Source organism: Astatotilapia calliptera, chromosome 16 (assembly GCF_900246225.1).
Source record: "Astatotilapia calliptera chromosome 16, fAstCal1.2, whole genome shotgun sequence".
Taxonomy (NCBI): domain Eukaryota; kingdom Metazoa; phylum Chordata; class Actinopteri; order Cichliformes; family Cichlidae; genus Astatotilapia; species Astatotilapia calliptera.
The window spans coordinates 10,684,603-10,710,248 of NC_039317.1; the positions used below are offsets into that span (position 1 = coordinate 10,684,603).

Here is a 25,646-nt window from a genome sequence, read left to right on the forward strand (position 1 = left end):
CACTCAGCAAAATAAAAGTATATCAACAACAATTTATCCCATGTCGGGTATTTACAGACATTAAAAGTGAAGAACAGAGTCAAACCTGCCACATTTCTTTAATGGCTCATAAAAGTAGATTGTCATCAACTGCAGAAAAAAGCACATTTTTACTTTCTTCTTTTTCCAGCAAATTTTCTATTTATGTGAAAAAGAACTATAAAAAAACCCAAAGAAAACTGGCATAATACGACTTGACAGGGCTTTTTTTTTTTCACCCAATAACACTCAGTAACTGCTTCTTTTATTTTCTTTCGCTCTCTCCGCTCCTCTTCTTCCTCTTCTTCCTCTTCTTGTAGGGCAGGGCACTCTTAATGTCTCTTGTTATCCAAACAACCGCCCAGTTCTGCAAACCAATATTTAAAACCATGGAAATAAAAACTAAAAATAGCACGCAATGACAGCATCTCTAACCATAATAACAACAATAATAACAATAATGATAATAATAATCATGGATAAAGATAGCAATAAATAGGGTTGGTGAAGTTTAAGTGCGGGTAGGTGTGGTGAAACACAAGACTGTGGGCACCAATTAGAGAGAGGAGAGGAGGCGGGAGGGAGAGAGTGAGATGGAGAGGAAGAGTGGAAGGGGTGGACTACCACATAGAGAAAGACTGATTGTTTGCTGCTCTGTCTCTTCTTTCCTAACATTTTTTCCCTCTTGCACACGAATGTGAGGGTCCCTCCACGCCACATCCTCTTCGCTGTCCTCCTGCCAAACTGTCCACTGCTCCTCTCCACACTCAGTTTTAAACAGTTTGTCTTTTGCAGCTTTGAGCGGCGAGACAGATGGATGGGAGAAGGGGGACGAGAATACAGCACATCCACTAAATATCAGGGTCCTTGTGATCAGTAAGTGCTAGATTGGACTATTCTGGAGTGTGACTGTGAGGCAGAGGCAGGGAGTATGTGTGTGTGTGTATGTCGGCCTTTACCACAATGAAATAAAGCTTGAAGATGCACAGAGAGTGCTGTGTACCTGCGGTCTCAGGCAGGCAAAAGTATTAGCAACATCAGCGTGTGTCCTGAGGATTTCGTCGTTTTTGTCGAGGACCCAGCCCACCAATTAAGTTCTATATGACTGTGCTCTGTCTTTAAAGAGGAGGAGCGTGGCTTTCCTGGCTGATTAGGATAAATTGGTGCGATTGTTTCGAGGTCAGAGTAGAAAAAGTATTTCCTACGAATGAAAATCTGGGGTGACTTATTTAAACGTTCCTCGGGGGAGTATTCTTTCACATTTATACAACTACTGCCGTATCACAGCACACCAATAACCTGTTTTCTTCTACTGAGGTAATTTCACTCTACAAATCTGCGTTTGGTACTGTACACAGTCTGTCTGATCATTTCAGATGTACAGTGTTTCAGCCCAATGCTGTCTTGGTTAATGTGCCTGGGTAGACGTTAACCTTCCTTTGCTGCCACCCTCCATAATTTCTTGAGTAATTCCTCACTTCCTATCACAGAACATACGTTTCTCGTGCTTCTCTCTTTATCTCTGTCCTCTCTGTTCGTCAGTCTCTACCTCTGGTAGTCAGCCTGCTCTCGAGGACTGGATGAGGAGCTCCCGGGTGCAAGAGGTCCACTAAGCCTGCCTTGCCCCTTGTCCTTGCAATCCTCCTGAGCCGCATTGGACCCTAAAGACAACTGGCTGGAGTTGGAGCTGGAGGATGTCGGAGGCTGGTTCAGCCCCCCACTGCTCCCACTGTTCCCCTCAGTGGGCTGGTAGATCTCCTCAGCCCCATCCTCGCTCGACTCTGGGTCCTCTGAGCCCGAAAGCAACTCCTCTTCCCTGTACTCGCTGACATCAACCCCTCCAGTGGCGGCAGCACCCTCGCCCAGGTCTTTGAGGCGGCCGTGGTGCTTGACGTGATACCGCTGGTTCTGGAAGAACTTAATGATGGTGTGTTTGGGTAGGTCAAGCTGTGCGGACAAAGTATGAATAGCCTCCTGGTCTGGGTACAGGCCAACATCCTGGATGAAGCTCTGCAGGATACCCAGGGCCTCTAGAGAAATCTAGAATACACACAGCCAAGTGTCAAAAACTAGATAAAGAAATGAACAAACCCACATAACAAAATGCAGAATGGGAAAACACGATAACCATCGGTACCTTGGTGCGCGATCGGGGCTTCTTGTTGCTTCCAGCACCGCCAACAGCGCCAGATGCAACACCTGTAGGTCCTCCACCCATATTCTGTGACCTCTCTTCATTCGCTGGGGCAGACAATGGTTCTTCACGCATTGGAGACAGGTGATGCTCCTTCATGGGGCCTGGGGGTGGCCTGTGAAGTGCCTGGCGAGAAAGGCAAAAGAGCTGATTAATGGGGCACAGTGACCCCTGATCAAGACTGCAGCCAGGAGCGAGAGTGCACACTATTTGATCTAAATGTATATAAATGTGTTGTATGAGCATTTATGTGACCGTGGGTTTTTGCACTTTATGCCTCACATTTGATCAGAAATACAGTTTTGCACCTGATAAGTGTTATATTCAGTTTACAAAACCCTGTATGTTACATAACATCTTATAAATCATCCAGTATACCGCCCTCCACCTGCAGTACACAGTAGCCAGGGCTGCAAGGTGAACACAGGGTGAGAACAAGTGCTCACAGTGTCATGGTCTATTAAGCTGCTCCAAGGCTGGCATTCAAACACCAATGCACCCTGGTTACCTTTGACCTAATGTGTGTAAGATTAGCTCTAGTAAAACGCCAACCACCTGTTTGCCAGGAAGTCTCTTATTTACAAACTTATGAGACCCAATCACTATTTAACCAGCAAATTCAAAGCCTCAGAGGGGCAGAGGGTAGAGGGGGAATGAGGACAAAGGAGTCATCATCTGCAATTGGTGCTTAGATAAGGTCAGCAGAAAGCAGCTATTGTTGTAGTTTGATAGTAGAGGACAGGAAACACAAGGAGGAAAACTTGTGAGAGTAAATGAACAAAAACACAACAGAAGAACATATAAGGTACCAAAAAACCAGCAGATAGAGATAGAGCAGAATCAAAACAATTAACTTCATTAGACTGTAACTGACACTCTATTAAACGGACACACCAACAGAACTGCTGTTACTTGATAACATAGGGAATTGGTATCATCACCATATTTATGAACAAAAGAGCTCCAGAATCGAGAAACTGAAAAAACTTCATGTTATCTTTTACTTGATTAGACTTGTATTTATAACAAGTATTCAATAATTAATCAATATTTCATATACAATATACGCTGGCTCTCTTTTAGAACTTCTCTTTTAATAAAGGGGTAAACAGGAGTTTAAAAAAGCATATTCATTGTAAACTACTTCAGCACATTAACTTAGTCACTGTAAGATCAAAGTACATTAGCACTGCTTTTGTGCTCATTTGATCATAGAGGCTATTTTTAGGAGTATTTCATACACATCATGCTAAAAACAAATTTTTCCTTGTTATAGTTACTCGTCAGGAGAAGCCTCCAGACTGGCTGGCTGGTTATTGATCTGTTCTTAAATCTGATCTGGTTGATTTTTACTTTCATATAAAATGAAGACATTGTGTCAAACGCAGCCTGATGAACCAAAACTTAGTTTAAGAAAAACAAAAACAAAACTTCTACTATTGCTGCTTGAACAGCTGGTGCAAGTGTACCTGGGTTTTTATCAACTCAGATTATTCAGTAATCCAGGTTATGACACAAAGAGCTCAAAGTTTAGCAGGATTTATGTGTACAGAGAGCTGCAATAGAAATACATAGAAAAGCGGAGCTTGTGCCGAGAGGATCCTCTGGCTGTCAGGATGGGCCTGATGGCCGTGTGACAGCACTGAGGAGGGCCGGATGAAGTGTTCGGAGGGAACGTGGGGACTTTGGTTGTTTGTCAGAAGGTAGTGGCTGTTGTGAGAGCGTTGCGGTTCTGTCCCGCCCGCTCACTTTAAGAGCAGGGAGGGGCCTCCCCACTGGAATGCCCAGCTATAAATCTGTGGCGCATTAAAATTAAAGGACCCACATAAAGATAATAGTCATTCACTTTTCTCTCCCTCTTTTCAATAATAACAGGGTATTACTTAAATAATATCGAGGGCAGGCCAGACCATGAAATTGCTCCAATTTCATTTCTGGGGCTTTATTTCTGCAGAGGGGGGGGCATTTACAGGAATTCTGTAGGTTTTTCCTTATTTTGCCATTTTTCAAATTGACGGTTTTAGATATTGAAGAAAAAAACAGAAGACTGTAAGAATGCGACAGACTAGCAATACAAAGTTAGAGGCAAAGACCGAAAAGAGAGGAAAAAAAAGAGTCTATCCCTGTTCTAATGAGGACCACACAGCCACAAATATCCCCCATACAAACATACTGAGACACTTAATAGCTAAATTGAGGGTAAACCATAGAGGGGATTGTGAAACCTACCACCCCAAACACACTACCACACAGACCTTCATCATTTCAATGCTTATTTGAGCTGACGGCAGGGACTCTCGGATCAGGGGCCGCACATGCATGCATCGACAGAGGAGCCTGGACTCCTACATGTTATAACGGATATGTTTGAAAGCAGAGGCGAGCACACAGGGCTCCTTCAAAGTTCACCTCCAAATGCTTCTTATCTGTTGTCTTATTCTGCCATACCTGAAGCTTTTCTGTCTCTACCTCCTTTCCACGTCTGTACTCACTTCTAATGCTTCAGGACACTAATGAAGCGAGTCCCGGCCAACCCAACACGACTCCAAAAATTCATAGATGCCAGGAACCCCTGCTCCCACCTCCCCGTGTCCTCTACCTACACCACTCTCTAACTACTTTCTGCAAGCCCTGATTCAGTATTTAAAATAAATGTTTGTACCACACCAAATTTGATTTACCATTTATAATAAATTAGGATCCTAGTTGAATTTTGAGCAGTTCAGCATCATGATCAAACACTTTTGTTGTATATTTTTCCTAAAAACTAGTTTCGACTCGATTTGTTTTGATTGCCTTTTGCATTTTCCACTTTTTACGACTTCAGTCTAACCCTCTGTGTCTTTGCTTCTTGAGCTCCACTATTTCTCAATTAATCACTTTGTTAATCACCGTCACCATACTGGATTCTGTCATCTTACAGAATCCAGTACGGCAAACTCTGGGTGTGTGAGAAAGTAAAAAAATCATGAAACCAATTTTTGGCGAAGGTAATTAAAAGCTAAAACTGAAAAGAAAATCAAAACAGCAAGCCGTGGTCATGTGTCATAGGGGGCTGACCTACAGTCTGGGGTTAGTTACCTAGACTAACTGGGCAAGCTGGAATCGTTGTAGATCACAGGCAAAGAAGTTCTGCTAAAATGCTTTTCATTGCCCAACTACCCATCATTTTTCATTGCCATATGAAGTTCACAATAATGATTCATAAGGCAGCCACCTCTCTGGTAATGATCTGGTTAAGTTTAGGGACCAAAAGTGCTGGGTTACAGTTTGGGAAAGATCATGGTTTGGGTTTAAAACCCATATGTCTAAGGGCAGGGAAAGATCATGGTCATAACTAAATGAGGACTTGCTGTACTCTGTTAAGGTCAGGAAAAGACTGTGGTGGTCACAGGCTCAAAGAAAACAGCAGCAGTTCATACATGTAAGAAACAGAAACATATGAACATGGTCTCCAGTGGAGAACGTGACGTGTTGATACGGCATCCTGATCCTGTTTTTAGGAAAACACCCACTGTGACATCCAGAAGTCTGATGTTGTAGATATCAACTTGGCTACTATTCAGTGTCGGAAAAATTCAGTATGCAACATATGAAAAAGTACATGAAAAGGAACCAAAATGCCAAGATGCATGCATTCAGTGGTACCGAGGAGTGCAACATGAACCCGGCTTTAGTTTGCATTTTTTAAACGTGAGCAATTTAGCTGTTAACGCGACCACTGTAGCATCATTCTGAATATAGACTATTAAAAAATTGTGTTTTATGATCTGACCGAGAAACCAGCGTATACTGCATGCTCAGTAACGTGCACTGGTTTATCCTTCCTGTTTTTCTAATGGGGAACATAATTGACATATTGAACATGATACAGTATTTAAAAAAGACTTGAAATTCACAAGCGAGAGTATAAACTCACCAGAGAAGCCTTTACTCGGGTCATAGAGTATTGGAGTTGCTGTCCCATTTTCGAATGAGCAAATTTACAGAAATATTCACCAAACGTAACATGTCAGACGTGATCTCGATTATGCTACAATTATTCTTAAACGTTTACAGTTTATTTGGCCTGTTTCACCTTTAGTCCCCCTTCCCATGCAGTCCAGCTTGCCTACTTCTCACCATTAAACGTTGGAAAGGACTACATGTCACTTCAGACCAACACAATACAGCCCTGCTCTCCCAAAACCACAAGCACTGGAGCCCAGCGCCAGACCAGCTCTTCTTGTGGCATGATTCAATATTCCTGAAAAACATCCCCCCCTCTCTCTCTTTCCTTCTCACTTCTCCCCTCCCTCTCTCTGTCTTTCTCTCACTCTTCTGGCAGCGCCGTGAGTGCACTGCAGTGAAATGAAAAAGTTTTCTTTAAAAACGTAAATCAAGGCAAATCACGACGCAGAACTATGAAAGAATTATAGAACATGAAATATTCATCTTCCCCTTAATGAGCTCTGGTCCTGCAGGACCTCTAACTCTCGCTCTCTGTCTGTGTGTGTTTTGTTGTGTATGCGTGTGTGTGTGTTTGGTTGTGGGTGGGGGGGGGGGTGACCACAAGAGACGGCATTAACACAGAGATAAATATGTAATGAAGGAAAAATCACTTTTCTGTTGGTTTTTTGCATGACTTCACCTTTCCTGTTAATCAGTGTGTTTTTTATTTTCCCCCTTTTCCCTCCATCTCTGTCTCTGTCTGTCTCTTTCACTCTTGCATTTAAAGAAGTGTGTGTGGTTGCGATTCATGGAGACTGGATCCGGACTAATGGAGTAGATGAGTCACTGCACATAACTTTTTTTTGGTATAATAATGTTTCTTTGATGAAAAACTGTATACACGTAATGTCACTGAGCGCTAGGGTCATGTGTGTATACACATGCACGCACTTGCATTGTCGCATCTTTTTTTCATTCAAACTGTGTGTGTGGTATTCATTCCATTTATCTGCAATTAAACAATTAACTTAATTGTGGTTTGCCAAAAAGCCCAAACTCCACCCTGCAACAGTGAGTGAGGCCACCGGGATGCACTGAAGACTGAGAGACAAACCAGGAGGAAAAGAGAGAGGCAGATATGTTGTCTGGAAGTGAAATGGATAGACTACACAAACTGAAACTGAAAAATGCTGCTTTATCACTTATCGTACAATTATTTTCATATTTTGCAGCGCTAGATCTGCATGAATGTGTGTTTGGTTGTGTTTTTTTCTATTATTAAGCCGTTTTTATTGACAGTGTTTGAAAGATTGTAACATGATTTGTGAGACTAGTTTAGTCATGAAAACTGTCGTTATAAAATTACTTGTTACTAATTACTAATTACTAATGTTATGAATTAACCATCACCATGGATGGAACAGATGTGCCACTTACTAGTGGGCTACCTAGGTAGCTTTTGCTTGTTTACATTAATGGTAATAGAATCATATCTGAGCAGAAATGCTAGCTGGCTACCTCGTCAAATCCCTGATCCATGATGCTAACTTGTATAACAAAGTAAACCTGTGTAATCTGACTTGTGTATGACAAATGCTATTGATTTTCTCCATAACAGTACAGGTCATACAGGCCTAGAAATTGATCACCTGACGACCCTCAGCATCATCTGTTTACTGGGGGAAAAAGTATATTCCCTGACATGTTGGTGAGTGGGTGCCAGAGGCCACTAGCTGTTGCTGGGTGAAATCAGTGGGAGAGTGGGTGCTGCCCCAAAACTTTCTGATGTTTGTCTTTGTCGCTAACAGTTGGCTGCGGTCGCCCACAGTTAGATGACACAAACTGTTCTGCAAACGTTGTCTAACTAACCACTAATCCATCTATCCATTTTCCTCCACTTATCACGGTCGCGTGGGGGCTGGAGCTCATCCCTGGCCAGGTCGTGGAGTCAAACTCATCTGCTAGAGGCCAAAACAATCATTAAGTGATAACTGATAATAAGAGTATTTTCTCTGGAAGTTACGCAGAGGTCATTTAACTGTTTCCTTTAAGACATCTAAGCTGGATTCTATCAGTGGGGAAAAGACTTATAACTACATTTACCAAAAGCAAAACAACATGATGAAATCATTTCACATTAATTTTTATTGCATTAAATTGTTATGGAAGCTCAGTAAGATTTTAGACATAAGATGCTAGACTTTGCTTCAAAGCTCTAGTGTTATTTTTTAGCAGACATTAAATGGCATTAAGCGAAACAGAGTAAAAACAAGCAAATAGAGTCGACTATAGACCTACGCTTTATTTGTACAGTCCTTTTTTTTAATCTCTTGGCAGTTTTTTTTCCTGCTGTTAGTTGTGATCAACTCTGTGAGAGCTGATCACAACAGTTGGTGTCAGTGAACAGCAGCACGTGCTGTCCAATGGAAGTCAGAAATATAAAAGCTTACACAACTCGCTGACAGGACACATTTTGACTTTCTATAATAGGAAATTATGTCAAAGGTGGTTCTGTTTTATTTCCAGTAAGTCGTAACAGTGAGCCAGCATGCTAAGTAATTTAGCTGTCGCTTAAAACTGAGGCAGCTAAAGGAAATGCTGCTATTTTATTGTCTACACCAAAGGAAGGTATGGGTACCATTGCTTTTTACGGTCCAGAGAATCTATTGTTTCACACACTGAGATCAGTTTACTCATCATCAGCACTGCTCGGCTGGTGAAATCAGTTGTGTAACGGCTCTGGTGGGAACTTTCCCAGCTCTAGGAAAAATAATGCCTGGTGATGTCATTGAGGTTGTTTTGGCATTGGGTTGGGTTTGGAGATTTTTATTTATTTATTTATTTATTTTTACAGAAAACTTGTGTTACAAAATAAGGGTGTGGAGTTTAGAAAAATGGGGGGGCGTTTATCAGGCAGGGAGGGTCCAATGAAGATTGATGTTTCATTAAAGACAGCATACAGTCCAGTGAACAGGCTTGACCCATAAGTCAGTTTGTATTTGTCTAGTGTCCCCATTTAGATCACTATTGTTTTAAACACCACATACCTACATCACCTCGAGACCCTCGGTTTCAATGGCTCTGCAGTACTAAATCACCGTGACAACCCAGGAATGGGCCCTGTGTTTTTCTTATCTAATGCTCATATTTTCACAATTTTTTTTGCAAAACAATTTGTCCTACTAGTAAAACAAGTGAGTTAAGAATGTGCATGATATCTTTCATAATATGGTAATGAGTTCATCAATCATTTCCCCCCAAAAAGCGTTCATTTCTTTCAACAATCAGAATGCATATGATTCCCTGCATAGATCTGTGTGCAAAGACAGCTCAAAAATAGCTCTGATTCAGAATGTCAAACTCATTTTACATCGTGGGCCACAGTCACTGTACACAAATCTAACTACACATTTAATCAATGAGATATCTTAATATAAGATTTCCACATGATAAAGACATGTTTGTTGTAGTAAAGAAATCTGTCACAACACTTTGGCCTTAAATTGTATTATTATAGAAATATTATCATTACAGAAACAAATATTATTACAGAAATAATTTAATAATTTTGTGTGGTATGAAATGCCATCAGCAGGAAAAGCTGTGAAAATTGTGAAAATCCAGTTAAAAGTCTAAGATTTACGTTGTCCTTTACATTTTTCACAGTAATCCAATGGACAGATTTTGGCCCCCGGGCCTTATGTTTGACACTCCTGCCCCAGAGCTTATGTGGGAAGATTTCAGTTCTTGCAGCTTTGCTGGCCTGAAATCTCACAGTTAAGTATTGTTTGGAGGATTTCACACAGAAGTGTTCACTGTTATATTTTTTATAATTACAGCAGAGCCAGTGTAGCAAACCTGAGTCTTTGAAAGATTTAAGTGAAAACCTGGATAAAAAATTGAGGCTTTGTCTGAAGCGCAAGTCAGCCTTTGTCCTACAAGTGACTATTTATCTATTTGCATTGTTAATGAACCACAATCATTCAAAGAACAGACAGAGTTTGACCAACTCAAGTTCAAAAGTGATAGAAAATAAACTGTTAATCTACACGTCTGGAAATTTTAGAAAACATAAAAAAGTACAAAATAATTAAGATGCTGAAGATGAACTTTGACCTCCTTTTTTGGAAGCTGTGTCACATTATGATCACTTCTTTGCAAAGAACATTGACACTCAGGTTTCAGTTGAGGACTGGAGAAAGAAATGGGCAGTTTGTTATAGAATATTCAAAAATCTTTTTTTCACTCTCAAAAGATTGTGATAATAACTGCAAGTTTAAAACATAATGACATGATCTTAACTTTGATAAGTCTGGAGCATTTATGATGTTTTCTTCAAAAAAATACTTTTGTATATATTTTTCAAACATTTGCCAGACTCGTGGCATTTGACACATTCTATGAAGTGGCCCCGCTTTGACGAGACAGAAAACAGGAGCGATTTGTTTTGGGGGTTTGGAATTAAGCACCGCTGGGCTAAAGCGAGACACAATGAGTGGAGTAAGGCTTGTAACTTCTGATTCTAGTCCACCACTCCTGGGGTCTCGGCCACTGTGAGCGGTCATACATGCACACACATAAACACCTCCAGACTTGCAGCAGAAATCAATTTAGCAAAAACAATAAAGTAATTATTTATAAGGGCAGACTCTGCCAAATTAGCTGTGGGACGCACTTAACTGCTCGAGCCATGTGAGTGAGAGCTGTAGAGCCAACGCTGGGGCTGTGTCAGTCATGAAGAAATGTGATGCTCACTGAAGTTACAAATACACTCTTACAGCACCTACACACTTCATAGACACGCTCACACAGAGCCGCTAGCATGGTACCGCACATACAGTCCAGTACAAAGCACACACACACACACAAACACACACACACATCAGTGGTATGTGAACATTTGCTTCAGAGAGCAGCACTGCGTTCATTTTTCATGTGTATCCCGGGGTTGGTTGTTACAGTTTTAGAGACCTTCTTATTGTCCAAACACAACAGAGTGCTCACATTACCAACTATCAGTATGAGATTGTGTGTATGTGTGGCAGATGGGACACATGTGTGGTCTGTGGTGGCAGGCTGGCTGGAGCCTGAGGTTGGTGGAGGGCTTCATCTGGGACAGAGCAGGGAAGGGGGGGGCTCTCAAGACAGCAACATGAACACACACACCTCATTTCCGATTAATAAATCACCAGCGTTTCACCACAGTTCTTCTCCCTGTGTCTCTTGGGGTGGGAGTGAGGGTGGGTTGGGGGTGTGTGGGGGGGGGGAGGGTTATTACACAGGCGTTTATGAGTGTAAATTTTATTTTTAGACTTTGGCGAGAGGAGTAGAGGAATGTGTTAATGGTGCCACCACAGCTTCCTTTGCATCTTCCCATCAGTCTTTAATACAAAGCTCTGAATTGGGAGGAGAGAAAAAAGGCTTGGTGGTAGAGTGAAGGTGGGTGGAGCTGCAAAGCAAGCCGTGTAGGATTCATGTCACAATACCAAATGGGAAGTCTGAGCATTGGCCTGTTTTTGATTTATGGCATATGGTATGTACTATATGTGGGCTATAATAGCTTTGGAGCTGGGGGTGACGGGGGCTGTGGGCAGAGTAAGCTGGCGGGTTCAACCAGAGGACCTAGACTCAGTCCAAGCAGTGAATGCTGTTTCTACCGTCGAACCTGATCTTCCACCTCTTTTCAGCGAGGTCAGGAGATGAAGAAGTGACACACTTCCTGTTGCTTCTCTGGACATTACACCGATTTAACATTTTGGGGAATTTGAACCTTTTCATGTTTGCATTTTAAAATTAAACTATAATCAGCTGCTTGATGTTTCTACCTCAAGCAAGAGAAGGGGAACGGGGGTGTTTGTGTTAGGCAGGTTCAACATTAACATAAACACAGATACCTTCATGTACCAACAAGCTCCTCCTCTGGAGTCAAGTATGGTAAACCACAGGCATGTATACAGGGTTTGCATGCTGTGGCAGCACTCCTACATTAAATATAACTATATAACTGATAGAGGCTGTCGCCACTGGATCATGGCACTATTTATAAAAAAAAAAAATTTTTATCGATACTTTCAATTCAATTCAATTTTATTTATATAGCACCAAATCACAACAACAGTTGCCTCAGGGCGCTTTATATTGTACAGTAGACCCTACAATAATAGATACAGAGAAAAACCAAACAATCATATGACCCCTTATGAGCAAGCACTTTGGTGACAGTGGGAAGGATTTACTCCCTTTTAACAGGAAGAAACCTCCAGCAGAACCAGGCTCAGGGAGGGGCGGGGCCATCTGCTCCGACTGGTTGGGGAGAGAGAAGGAAGACAGGATAAAGACATGCTGTGGAAGGCCTGCAACTTAATGCATAATTACAATGGGGGGGGGGGGGGGGGGGGGGGGGGCTACAAGTCAGGAAATAATTAAGCTATAAGTGCATTTTATCTGACACCATAAGTACACAGTTCTTTTCAGGGCGTGGGTCATGTCATGCTGTGACTTTACCTCGCATAACTGGGTATTTTACAGGAAAGAAGAGAATAATTGTACTGTAAGTAATGTACAAAACAGCCTGAGTGTAAAATGACAACTGATGAATGGAAAATCCTTCATGGATTAAAAAAGATTTAATAATGAAGGCACGTTTAACTCACACCATAATACGAAAAATATTGAACAACATTACCTGTTCATTACACACCAGTGAAATTTGTTATGCTATACCTAAAATTAAAAGTAAATACTTGAAATTGCTTTCCGTATAATTTCTGTCTCCTTCCTGTAAAATACTTAAAATTACTGAGGACTACTTAAATTGATTTAGAGCATAACTGTTGCTTTGTTACCCCTTTATTCTACCTTTAAGCATCTGCATGTTAATATAACTGCATTATTCTTTCAAATAAAATACACCTAAATTCAATTTAATTGCAGAGAAATAAAGACCTTTGTCACGGGCCGTATTATAAAGTGCTATCCTACTTTTTAATTGGACTTGACTTACATTTCTAATTTATTTAAGCTTTGCACTAGAAGAAAAAGCAAAACCCAGGCATGCAGATAAAGTTAGGTGGGGCGGCTTCAGCGTGTGTCCAACTGGAGCGCTCACAGTAACCAAAGATGCCAACACGTTTCTGTGCTTCCTCCATCGATCTCCCTTCTCTCTCAAGCCTCCTTCAGCCTCTGCCTCCCTCCTCAAAAACTAATGGGGCATTTCCTCCAGTGCCACACCACCCAGCAACTCTGTTTACTCTTCATTCCACTGGGGCACACAGGGACACACAAACACATGTGCACCCACCACAAGATCAAACAGCACTGCGCAAACTTAGATTAAATAAATATAATGACTCAATAATAATGACAGATTTGGTCTCTGAAGGTAGAGGAATACACTTCCATCTGTTTTAATACGTGAGAAGTGCCATGAAAATGGAGCTCAGTAACAACTATTTCTAATATCATTCTTTACAGCATCTTAGTCATCCTTATCAGTCAGTGTTTATACCGTACTGTGTGTTCAGCACATTCATATCTGCGTACTTTTTAGGAGATTGTAATTAGAAGGGGTGGCCATGTTTTAAAGAAACAGTTCTGAAATAATCGAGTAATCCATCAAAAATAGATTTTAGGACACACGTGTTTGTAGGTATGAAGACCAAGCACTTTCTCCCGATTTCAAGTTGTAAATATTATGAGATGAGGTGATGTGCAGGAAATCTGTTCAGTGTGTTTACTAGAGACACCGTCTTTGTGCCAGCTGTAAATAAAATCCACCCATTGTATACCGCATCTGGATATGGAGTGTTGAGGTGCACGTTACCTCCACATGCAAACACTTACCTGTGTGTCCTGTGGCATGTGGAGGACGGTGTGCAGCCTCTCGCTATGATGGTGTCTGGACTCCTCCTCGTACGAAAGATCTCTGTCGGCCTGCGGCAGCGTCAGGAACCTCCTGATGGTGCACAGGTTCTCCCACAGAGTGCGGTTCTCAGGGCTGGGGTTCTCCTTCCACCGAAGTAGCTCGCACAGCCAGCCCTGAAGAGGAGACAAAGATGTATGCGTGGGGGGGGGGAAAGGTGAGGTTAAAAAGAAAGGAAGTGTGGACTGTGCGATAGCTGACAGGGATGTTAATGGGTGACTTCTGCTACTGTGTCATACACAGTGAGAAAGAATTGTTATGCAATTTTTTACGACCTTTCTCTCTCACACACGTGCACGCAGAGCAGATGACTCTGCATCTACTCTGTTTGGAAAGTGGCAGCGGGGATGAGCATGACAAGTGGCAACTGAGATAGACATGAATGAGTTTATTCATCCATTATCTGAGTCTGTGTTACAGCAGTGGAAGCAGATCTGCCTCTCCACAGCCACCACCTCCAACTCCTATGTGTTCCCAAGCCAACTGAGAGACATAATCTCTCCAGCATCTCTCTCAGCCCTAGGGCCTCCTCCTGGCAGGACAAATTGGAAACACCTCACTCAGCAAGTGCCCAGAAGACATCCTGATCAGATGCCTGAACTAAATCTGTTGGTTCCTTTTGATGTGTGTTTTGAACCCCAAGCTCCTCACCCTATCCCTAAAGAAGAGCCCAGGTACCCTTTAGAGGAAACGTATTTCATCTGCTTACATCTACAATCTAATTCTTTTGATTAGTATGCAGAGCTTACGGCTAAGATGAAGGTGGGAATGCAAATTCACCCATAAACTAACAGCATTGCTTTCACAGCCAGCTCTCTTCACAACAGAGTGGTGAAGCTGCGCCAATCCGTCTGTCAATGTGCTCCACTCCACTCGATCATGAACGAGAATCAAAGATACTTAAACTTGTCCACTTGGGGCAGCACCTCGTCCTTGGCTGAGATCTATAGCATTCTCATCCCACCCCCCCATTGAGAGTCACGGCTCAACGAGGCTGACACAACCACATCATCTGCGACAAGCACAGACAAGATCGTGAGACCACCTAACCTGACACCCTCCACCCCGGGGAGGGAAGCTCGAATTAAAATAAAAAGTTGTAAAAGTTGGAAGGATGCAGGATGTGTGAGGTAAAGGAAGACGGAGGAAGGAGAGACGGAGAAGATTCAATTATATCTGCTAGACTGGTTCAGTTTGTGACACCAGCTGTTGTGTTCAACCAGCCACCTCGGGCAGCATGCACCGCTAATCGCCTGATCATCTCTCGCTCTCTCTCTCTCCCCCCGCTTGCTTGCTGTCCTTGCTTGCTGGCCAGCTGCAGCAGATGGGTGCAGTGAGCCATGACCCTCAGCCACCCCCAGACCCACCAACCAGGGGTACCTCGCTAAATACACACAAAAGCAACGCACATACTGTATACATGTTGTCAAGCCTTCTTTATAGACCACCTACATCCCATGTGAGTCACATCCTGCAACATCAAGTTGCTACAAATTTAAAAAACTATTTTTTTAAAGAATTCCTATTATTGTTTCAGTCATCGTGGTCTGAAATTAAGACCAAGAAGCAAAAACTGAAGTGTTTCCTTTTTCATTTTTATCCAAAAATTAGAAGTAAATACATATAAATATAAATAATGTCTTAATGCGTGCGGCCAAGATTCAAAATTTAAAAAAAACAATAGAGGTATAAATAATTGCAGCCAGTGTTAATGTCAAACATTATGTCACCAGAGCTTTAAGAGCATAACTGATCACACACGTCCGGTTTGAAGTGATGGTGAAACAGCTGATGAACATTTAGATCGTGTTACCGGCAGAGTACCAGCTTTGCTGGCTCTACTCAGTCCCACAACTTTTGTAGTTTGTAATAAATCGTTATTAATTCAAATGATTTTGGTTCAATCGTGATGCTCACTAACAAGTTGACTATCTAACTCACAGGGTACAAAAAATATCAGCTACGCTATCGCAGTACATATAAATATGTGACTGCACTTGGAATCTGACCTGAAAAACAAACACTTTAAGTCATTTTGTAGGCTTGTTTTCCCCAACAGTCTCCTCACCTGGCTTTTGTTGGCCGCCACCTTTGCGAACAGAGCTTGGGACACTTTGGCTCGCTTCATCTCTTGCTGAATTTCATCATAGATGCCTGATGTAATGTTGACCAGTGACTCCAGCTTCAGTGGGAGGTCGGAGGGCGGGCCAGACGGCTTGGGCTGGGAGACAGGATAATGATGTAATGCAGAGCACAATTTTTTAAAAAGGAACTTTATTGTGCTTCGACAGAACAAGATGAGTGATAAACAGTCACAGAGGCGTACCGCGTATTGTTTAAGGCTTGTTATTTACTTTATGAATCTACTATGAAATTTAACCACAAAAACAAACACATATGAGGAGAGGTTATCAGCTGATGATCAGGCCAAGTCGCTCTGAGAACAGACATGCAGTGTTCCCAGTACAAGCATCAGCTGCACATCTGCAGCGCATGTCCCCACATGAGTTGTGTTTACAGATCAAAGTCATTAAGTCCTCCTCTTTTGTCTTTCTTTGTTGTTTCTGTTTGAATGAACATGTATTGGCTCTCAGAAAGCTTGTATACACAGCGTTTGAAGTCATCCACAAGACATGTAGAGACCAGCTAGCTTACATTCCCCCAGTGTAAACGATGCTGAGATAATTTTACATAGCCATAATAAGAATAGCGCACCAATTCACCCAGATCCATGAATGGGCATTTGTCCTGACATCAGGGGTACTTCTTATCACTGATGTTGCTCCACGTGCTTGTGGAAGGAAATTTCCAAATACTGTATAATGTCCTTTATGTTTACAATATGTCCCTCTGATGGCTTTGAAGCTGTTTTCCATTATAAATGGAATTTGTTAAGATAAAAACTTTCAAATCCCAGCGCAGGTTTTAGGATGAAGCACATGACATGCTGCAGTCTACTTTGTGAGGGCAAGTTAAAGATGGTAGATAACTCACAGAGTTACAGATCTTGGCCTTGTTCTTCCAGATTGAGGCCCAGGTATCTGGGATTTTCTGGTCCTCCAAGCTCCTCTCCCACACTTTCTAAGCTCATACATAACACAAGGCATGTTAGCATCACATATGATTACTCATACAAAACACCGCTGTTTTCTCGCTCGATGCACTGCTATGGCAACCGCAGTTTATGGCCCGTTGGGCACACTAACCTGTGAAAGGCGTGGTGCGCCGGGGTTGGAGGAGTTGGAGGGGGGAAGGCCGACCGAAGGGTTCATAGTGCGCTCTCTCTCTTCCTGGTAGATTCGGTCTCGCTCGCTCTCAGGCAGGTTGAGGAAGTTCTGCATGGCCTTCAAATTCACCAGCAGAGACTGCGAGGCCGTGCGAGGGTCCTCCTCCTTCCTCAGGATCTCTGAGAGCAGGCCCTGACCAACACAAACGCACACAGCAGGATATGTTATTGCATCTCCCTAGCATGGAAAATTGAAATATATGGTCCCTTTCCCATGCTTCAAGTGTACTGTTGAAGCTCCATTAATGCTATTCTTGGACTCGTTTGGCTTCTTTGTTTAAACCCAGACTGGCAATTTGCTTTTTCCTTTCATTTCACAAATGCATATCAAAAGTATCCAGAATTTTTTTTTTTTTTAAAAACCTCTAAACCAAATGTTCAAAACTAGACAATCCTCACTTTTATTAAGCTGACACAAAGACATGTTTATCATTTTGACTTGAAAAATAGATTTTGTCAAATGTAAATCACTTTGAAGCTGCTCGTTTTCTCGTATAAACGTACAACTAGACACTTAAAAGTATTTGCATATTGGTTTGAGCTTCTCAAATACAGAGGCTACCTACCACAAAGTGATGCACCAGTGAAAAACACCTGGCCTCTAGACCAATAGGTCTATCAGCCACCTCCCATTACTTTGATCTAATGGGCCGTGCAGTAACCAGTTTAGCACAGCCTGAATGCATCAGGTGTTTGTGCTGCTGCGATGGTGGAGGAGGAGACTGAATGACGCAGCGAGCAACCCAGCCACGCTTCTGATAAGCCCACCAAAAATACCAAAAGGTGGGTGACCATAAATTAGCCGAGTTGTTTTTCTGAGTGTGTGTGTTTGTGAAAATCAGACCAGTAAGGGCAACTGGCATTTGTTTCTACCCAGTAAACCTCTTCTCACCTGATATGATCCATATAATGTAAGAAATGTGTGTGGGTATTTTTGGTCTCGTCTGACGGATTAACGCCATTGAATGCCATATTTCAGTTTTTAGATTTAAAAACCTCTGCATACGTTTTATTCAACTAGAAACTTGATTTCCTTTCTCTGTCACATCGCCTTCCTCCTCTTCCTCTCATTTTCCCCTTACAACTTCCTCTCCTGACGCCTTAGCCTTGACCTTTCTCTGCGTTCCTACCTGTGTACGGTTGAAAGCCACACGGGCGAACACAGCCTGGGACACGCTAGCTCTCTTCAGCTCATCCCTGACCTGCTGGTAGATTTCAGAGGAGACTTCAGAAGCAGAGGGGTTGCTTCCAGGGTGGTCACCGCCAGCTTTGGATGGACCACGTGGGATCGGCGGGTGGTTCAGAAACTGTTGGTTGAGAGCTTGAGGGTGCTGGTGAGCCAGCAGGCGGCTCACGGCTAGCTGCTGGTTGATGAGGTGGGCCATGGCGAGCTGTTGCCGTACCAGCTGCGGGGAGAGTTGAGGAGAGAGCAGTCCACCTGGGCCCAGCAGGGGCTGCAGGGCACCAGGCGGTGGAGGTGGGGGAGGAGGAGGCACCTGCCCTGTACGGAGAGGAGGGCTGTGATGGAGGGGACCATGAGGTGAGGGCTGCTGCTGAGGAGGAGGAGGAGGTGGTTGCTGAGGTGTCTGGGAGGGTGCCTGCGAATCTGGAGATTTGAGGAGGGGACTGCTGGCTCCCAGGTGACCAAGCTGTGCCAGGCCAGCCAGATGAGGTGGAGGTCTCTGGCCCAACACACAGAAGTCGGCCATGTTGTCTCTCTCAACTGGAGATAATCAGAGAGTGTGTTCAAATAAATATCTTCATTTAAGCACAGTATCAGAAAAATGGATTATATTCCTTACTTTTTATGTCAGCAGCATCTCGTCCAGACCACATCTTCTCCAAGTAATCTCCTGCTCAACAAAACAAACGGAAGATCAGAAGAGTGACATGATGCTGCTGGTGTAAAGCTATGACTTTGCGTCAGCATCCATTTAAAGAAGAGAGCTAAGCTTTTGAGCCAAAGTTAAAGTTCCTAACGTGTCCAAAAATCAATGTAAGTATATACATTTACATATGCTGATGCTGATTGTGTCATGGGTTCTCGGCTGAAAGCTCCACAACAGCTCTGAAGAAACTGTCATGTCAACATCTGTGGAGCAGGACTGATGGAGGAAATGTTGAATGTAATTTAACACCAGCTCGTAGCAGGAGCGCAGCAGGCTCCGGCATAACTCCATCCTCTCTCACTTTCTTCTTACATCCTCTCTCCTCTTCTGGCCTAGTGTTTATTCTGTTATTATTACATTATTATAATGTAGCTTTTGGGAGTGGGACAAGCTGGTGTGGTTAAGTAAAAGAAGGGATATTATGGGGACTATATGACTGAATATCACATCCAATCAGTGTCACTGTAACCATTTACATAAAGCCATCCTGATTTCTACTCCTCCACATCTTCTAAGATGCATGATTCACAAGTTGGACTGGACTCCAGTTGTAGATATTAAACACAGATACGCATGTATAACTCTAAGTCAGGCTGTAACAATTAAAAGTGATACTTTTATATATATATTGGATATAGCAGCAACAATTGTTTTAATAACTGTGAGACAAAATAATAGTAACAATGACTTGACATTTAACACTTAACATTAGCATAGGTCCCATTACCAAGGCAGACCTCATGGATGGAACTAATCTACTGCTTCTAATCAGTCAACTGGACCTTTTAGCTACGACAATCTAACCTGTGAGCATCTTTCTGGAAAGTGAGAGGCTGAAAATGGCTCTTGTGAGTGACTTCAAACCTGCAACACCCTAACCGAGAGAGTGACAGAGTTACTGAGGGCTTCATCCTTTCTCAAATCTAAGGTTTTGCTCTGACTTGTATCCAATATTTTATTTTATTTCATTTATTAGTTTTTGCTGGATACACCAGCAGCTGGAATACTGAGCAAGCTCTCGATATTCAGGGCTTGTGTGAGTGTTTGTTTATTCACATAGAGGGCAAGTGGCACCTGGATGACTTGCAGTGTTAAGTCTTTGCTAGAAGTACGTTCTGGAATAAACCACTGAACCTTTTCGCCCACCTATGCTACTGTCCCTCTCTATGGCTTAAGAAACTCAGCCCAAGCTGACCAGTCACGCTTCTTGCACTCCTCATGTGGTGTATCAAGGGTTGCCATAAAGATGTGTGGTTACATGTAGCTCACATATGTTGTAGCTGCATGGCTAAAATAAAAGTGAGTTGGGCCTTTTAGTAGCTAGTTATAAAATTCTGCTGTCTTCAGAGCTGCATTATAGACAATGTGGGATTAGATGTTGAAAAAATGGTTTCGATCATCTTTTGTCCATTTAATGTTATAGGAGTGCAGTGTTGCATCAGTGGAGCACTCATTTAATGCTCTTCATTGCAGCTCTCGCTCAAGAGTTTGCACTCTCAGATAATCTTGTGTGACTTATTTCAAAGTATATTGCAGAAGAAGTAAAACTGTGTTATCATTTCACCAGAAAAGTAGACAGATTTGTATGTTTTTATTATTTTACTCCAGAAATCATTTTACAACTCCTTGGCCACTGGTCCAACTACCAGATGATTTAAGAACTCTGGCTCAAACTCTATTAGCCTCACCTTTGATTTTTTTATACTTCTTGTACCAACGACCGAATTCTTGACATTTGGCAGTGGATACGTTGGCATAGTAGGAACTGTTCACTATGGAGGAAATCATGCTCTGAGAGGGAACAAGAGGGGAGAGATAATTAATAACCAGCATAATATGAAATGCTTAGACTCACGCAACAACCACATGGCATGCACACATAAACACATACAACATGCACTCTTGCGCGCACACAATAGAAACAGACAAACATTAATCATGACTGGAAGCCACCCATGGAAACTCGAGCCAGTACGGTGCAGCGAGGGAATCTCCAGCCACATACACATATGCTTGCAATTGATGCAGTGATCGACACCCCCACCAGAGATCCATTTAAACACAGTATGCAAACACTTCTCAGACACGAGTGAGAATAGGACCAGGCTAGAGGGCCAAACATACAGCTGAGGACTTTAACACGGCACTTAAACTTTTGGGGTGGAGTTTGATTAAAAGCTTGCAACAATAGCTCGTGGCTGTTTCTAAATGTGCCCAAATGGATCTCGTGAGGGCTGTCTGTAGCCAGGGTGTGTGAAGAGCTTGTCACTAAAATACATGTGTAAAGATATCTCTTGTAGAGGATCATTGTACTTAGAGCACTTTTTGCATGCAGATTAACTCCTTGATATGAAGACGCAGTAGAGATGCTACATTCTGGTGAGTCATACCTGTGATAGAGGACACTCTTTGGCCAGAGTACTTTGGTTCATTTCCTTTAGAAGCTCTTTGAGAGCATTCCTGACAGTTGCATGGTTCCACTGTTCGCAGGGCAGATCCTCCAGCTTTGAAAAACTATACAAACCAAAACCACACATCAGTTTGTTAGGCTCATTTTTGGACAGGAGCACAACCACTAACCTACCTCCACATCTACCTGTAGGTTATAGAGGGAGACAAAAGTAGTTTTGCACTTGTATCAGTTAGCATATTTTATTCTGTCACAGTCACCTCTTTTGACACATAAGGTCAGGGGTTAGATTACTTATCGCCAACGACTGGTTGGTTTAAATCCTACAAGGTTTATTTAAGTTTAAAAAGTAGTTTAATGTTAAACTAAGCCACCATTAGGTTCATATTTGCTCATGTAACTCTAAGCAAGAAAAGAAATGTAAACCGGAATGAACACATAACCCCAACCATAATCCAAGCATCATGTATTAACATCAACCACAAACCACTACTTCCCATCTAGGGTCTATCTCCTTTTAATCTTTCTGGTTTTATTTAATTTTAACCTCAAATAAATAATTTCAACTCGGAGCACGAAGCATGTGAAACGTCTGCCTTTGCCATGGATACATGAATAAACATGTAAACAAACCTGGCTGGTATGCGCCAAGACAATAACAATAATAACCCTCTCATCTGGAGTTTATCTGGTTTTATCTACCCATCAAGATTCTGCTTCACCATTTCTCGGGAACCGACAGTTCCTGGCACGCGGGCTCTCCCTGACGGAGACAGATAATAGATAATTCCCTACCGGGTTGTTTAAATAGAACTTTAGTGTTTCAATATTGTTGCTTTCAAATTTGATATATATGGTAAATTCCTGAACTGCAATCAGCTGCAATGACATCAGCAGCCCAGTGGACCAAGTATCTGATCTAACACACACACACACACACACATACACACTGTACCCATAAAATACAGACTTACAAGTCTCTGCTACAGTGCTGCACACAGTTTGTTCTAAAGTCTAATGAATGAGAAAAAAAAACATCCTCTCACATCTGTCTTTCAAAACACAGTCTGACCTTTGTAGTTGAATGCGTAATGTGACCATGTGGTAAACCTCCATCAACATGTCAGCAACTGTTGCTTCTGGAGCATCAGTCAAAAAGTGAATGGGAAGAGGATTCCACTTTCCCACCTTTATGATGCCTGAAAAGAGAGAGCACATACTTCTGTCAATTTTCAATCATTGTTAAACAACCTTTTGACATCACACAACAGAGGAAGTACAAAACTCAGCAGACTATGATGGAAAGCAGCAAAAGAGATTTTCACCCAAGCACTCACTGTGACTAGTAAAGTGTTTCATCTCTACAGTGCTGCACGCTAACTGTAGCTTAGAAAAGTGTTGTACATTTTAGACGGCTTGGCTTTGATTGTTATTAACCATGAGAAGTGGTGTTTAAATAAAGAGTGGCCTCCTGTGTGTTGGATGGCCATCACTCTATTGACTGGTGTTTTTCTTTAAAGACAGCAGTTGCAGTCAGATTGAAAAGACTGTCTCTCGTCCACAGCATGTCTTTATCCTGTCTTCCTTCTCTCTCCCCAACCAGTCGGAGCAGATGGCCCCGCCCCTCCCTGAGCCTGGTTCTGACGGAGGTTTCTTCCTGTTAAAAGGGAGTTTTTCCTTCCCACTGTCACCAAAGTGTTTGCTCATAAGGGGTCATATGATTGTTGGGTTTTTCTCTGTATGTATTATTCTAGGGTCTACCTTACAATATAAAGCACCTTGAGGTGACTGTTCTTGTGATTTGGCGCTGTGCAAATAAAATTGAATTGAATTGAACACACCACCTTCACCTACTGTTCAATTTACTGTTTATTGCCCTTGTTTTATTCTGAGAATGTTAGATGGATGGGAATGTTAACAGACACTTTGAAGACTGGGATAATGTACATTTAAAATGCTCTGGAGACACCCACTAGTTAGGAAAGTCCTGCCTTGCCAAGTGGCTCTGACTGAGAAATCAAAAGTATAGCCCGATTGATCTTCCTGTACAACTTAATGGAGACCATCGTTTACAAAATGACAATTTTCTTTTAGATTTCCAAATTTCTTTTCCCAACCAAAGGAGTCTCTTCTGCTGGCCATGAGAAAGAAGCATTTTTAAGGTACTTTCACACAGGCATCATTTTCCCACCCAGAAGCTAAGCATATGATCTAAACAGCCAGTTTAGATCATTCAAGCCCTGCAATATTTATCCCTACATGTTGATTTTATTTCTGTTGCTCAAAAATTGCAATTATTTTTTCAAATCTACACATCACCATCTCTCAGTGTTCTGGTTACATGGATACAGAGTCAAGAGACACAACATCATAAACCCCTCTGCAAATAGATCTGTGAGAAATTCTGCTGCCGGACTGGGCTAAATTGGATTTCGGCTGATGTTTGAAACATTCTGGGGTCTTTGTCAGCGCAAACAGAAACATGCTTTTTCTTTTTGAATTATGAGGCACTCGTGTTTCTGCGGGTCTGCACTGCCACGATACTGTTGATCTCTTGATTTAAGGAATCTAGTTGAATCTCTTTAAGAATATTAGCGTAATACGCACAGTCACACACGAGCATTTCACCTTTACCAGAACACACGAGCAGACACACACAGTACCGCACTCACTCACATGGGTTTTTCATGCGGACTGGCTGGAGCTGTGAAAACTAAACAAAGCTAATCGCATTACTATCCTCTAAATGAGATCCAGACGGGTCCTGAGAAGCTCCCTCGCTCTCTCGCTCTCTTTTTTCATCCCCTTATTCCCTCCCACCTCTCCTCCATATCTCCCCCTGTCCTTTCCTCCCGCCTTTCTCTGAGTTGTCCTCTCTGATCTCCCTCTCTCCTTTAGCTGTGATTACAGCTCAGTTATATCTTTGATTCCACTCAGGCAGAGCTGTGTTGTTAATTATTTGGTCATACAGAGAGAGCATCATTAAAACCCTATGCACAAAAAAGTCTGAACCCCCTTAAGGGAGGAAAAGAACCCTAGAGCAGCGGTCCCCAACCTTTTTTGCGCCACGGACCGGTTTATGCCCGACATTATTTTCACGGACCGGCCTTTAAGGTGTCGCGGATAAATACAACAAAATAAAACTAGTACCGGTACCGAAAAAAATAAGATTTATTCATAACGCACCTGAAAAGACCCAGGAAAACCGAGTTAACATTAAAAACGATAACAAAATAACCCTGAAAACCGATAAAAACCCTGAAAACCATACATTTCACACCTGAGCTTCAACTCTCGCGGCCCGGAACCAAACGACTCAAGAGACGTCTGCAGAAGCAGGCCTGGGAAAGAGCAGCCACCTGCCATCATCGGACGTGGAATTAGAGGAACGAGAACAAAGATGTAAATAAGAGGAAAAGGCGTGAAGATGGAAGTTAAAACTGCCTCATGGTCATACGGCTTTGAATCTGCTAAGAACATGTTTACATATGCAGACAGAAGCATTAAAGAAGGTTAAAAAGATTGGAGTGCTCTCACTTCCCACACGTGCACGCACAGTTCAGATGAGGGAGGCTTACGGTGCTTCTAACGGAAAATGTTAAACGTTAAAAGAAATGAACAATCACGCTTTTAAAATCTGCACTCATCAATCATGCAATCGCATGTATATTGTGCGCCTATAAAAATACATGTATAAGGAAGGCAAGGCAGAGGAGCTAAATGCAAGATACACAGAAGTCTAAAATCCAAATCTTTAGTCAGAAGTAGAGAAAGGCTGGCAGTGAGGGAGCAGGCAAAGGGCAATCTCCATTTCACAGCCCAAAAGGATCATGGGAAAAATAAGAAATGCATCAGGAATACAGGGATTGCTCGAAGACCCAATTAAACAGACAAGGTGATCTGTTAGGAGAAAGAAACTGCAGAGTTTATACAGAGAGGTATGCGATCAACTCACTGGACACAGGCAGGGAACAGGTGTGGAAGAAAACAGGTGAGAC

At 42.3% G+C, this 25,646-nt stretch overlaps 1 protein-coding gene across 4 annotated transcripts in view; it reads right to left on the bottom strand.

Moving 5' to 3' along the window:
• Positions 1 to 282: 282 nt before the first annotated feature.
• The window catches only part of satb2 (SATB homeobox 2), a 56,819-nt gene continuing 31,455 nt past the window's right edge, over positions 283 to 25,646 (bottom strand). For 3 of the 4 annotated variants that reach the window (XM_026145441.1, XM_026145444.1, XM_026145443.1), the window contains 11 exons: positions 22,721 to 22,847; positions 21,629 to 21,752; positions 20,927 to 21,029; positions 19,152 to 19,202; positions 18,480 to 19,072; positions 17,270 to 17,482; positions 17,058 to 17,144; positions 16,132 to 16,284; positions 13,985 to 14,179; positions 2,156 to 2,359; positions 283 to 2,058 (listed from right to left, as the gene is read on the bottom strand). In XM_026145441.1, the coding sequence (XP_026001226.1) occupies positions 1,564 to 2,058; positions 2,156 to 2,359; positions 13,985 to 14,179; positions 16,132 to 16,284; positions 17,058 to 17,144; positions 17,270 to 17,482; positions 18,480 to 19,072; positions 19,152 to 19,202; positions 20,927 to 21,029; positions 21,629 to 21,752; positions 22,721 to 22,847 (2,345 nt within the window). In that variant the 3' untranslated portion in view covers positions 283 to 1,563. The remainder of the gene's footprint in view (positions 2,059 to 2,155; positions 2,360 to 13,984; positions 14,180 to 16,131; positions 16,285 to 17,057; positions 17,145 to 17,269; positions 17,483 to 18,479; positions 19,073 to 19,151; positions 19,203 to 20,926; positions 21,030 to 21,628; positions 21,753 to 22,720; positions 22,848 to 25,646) is intronic. The other variant, XM_026145442.1, reaches the window with a different exon arrangement.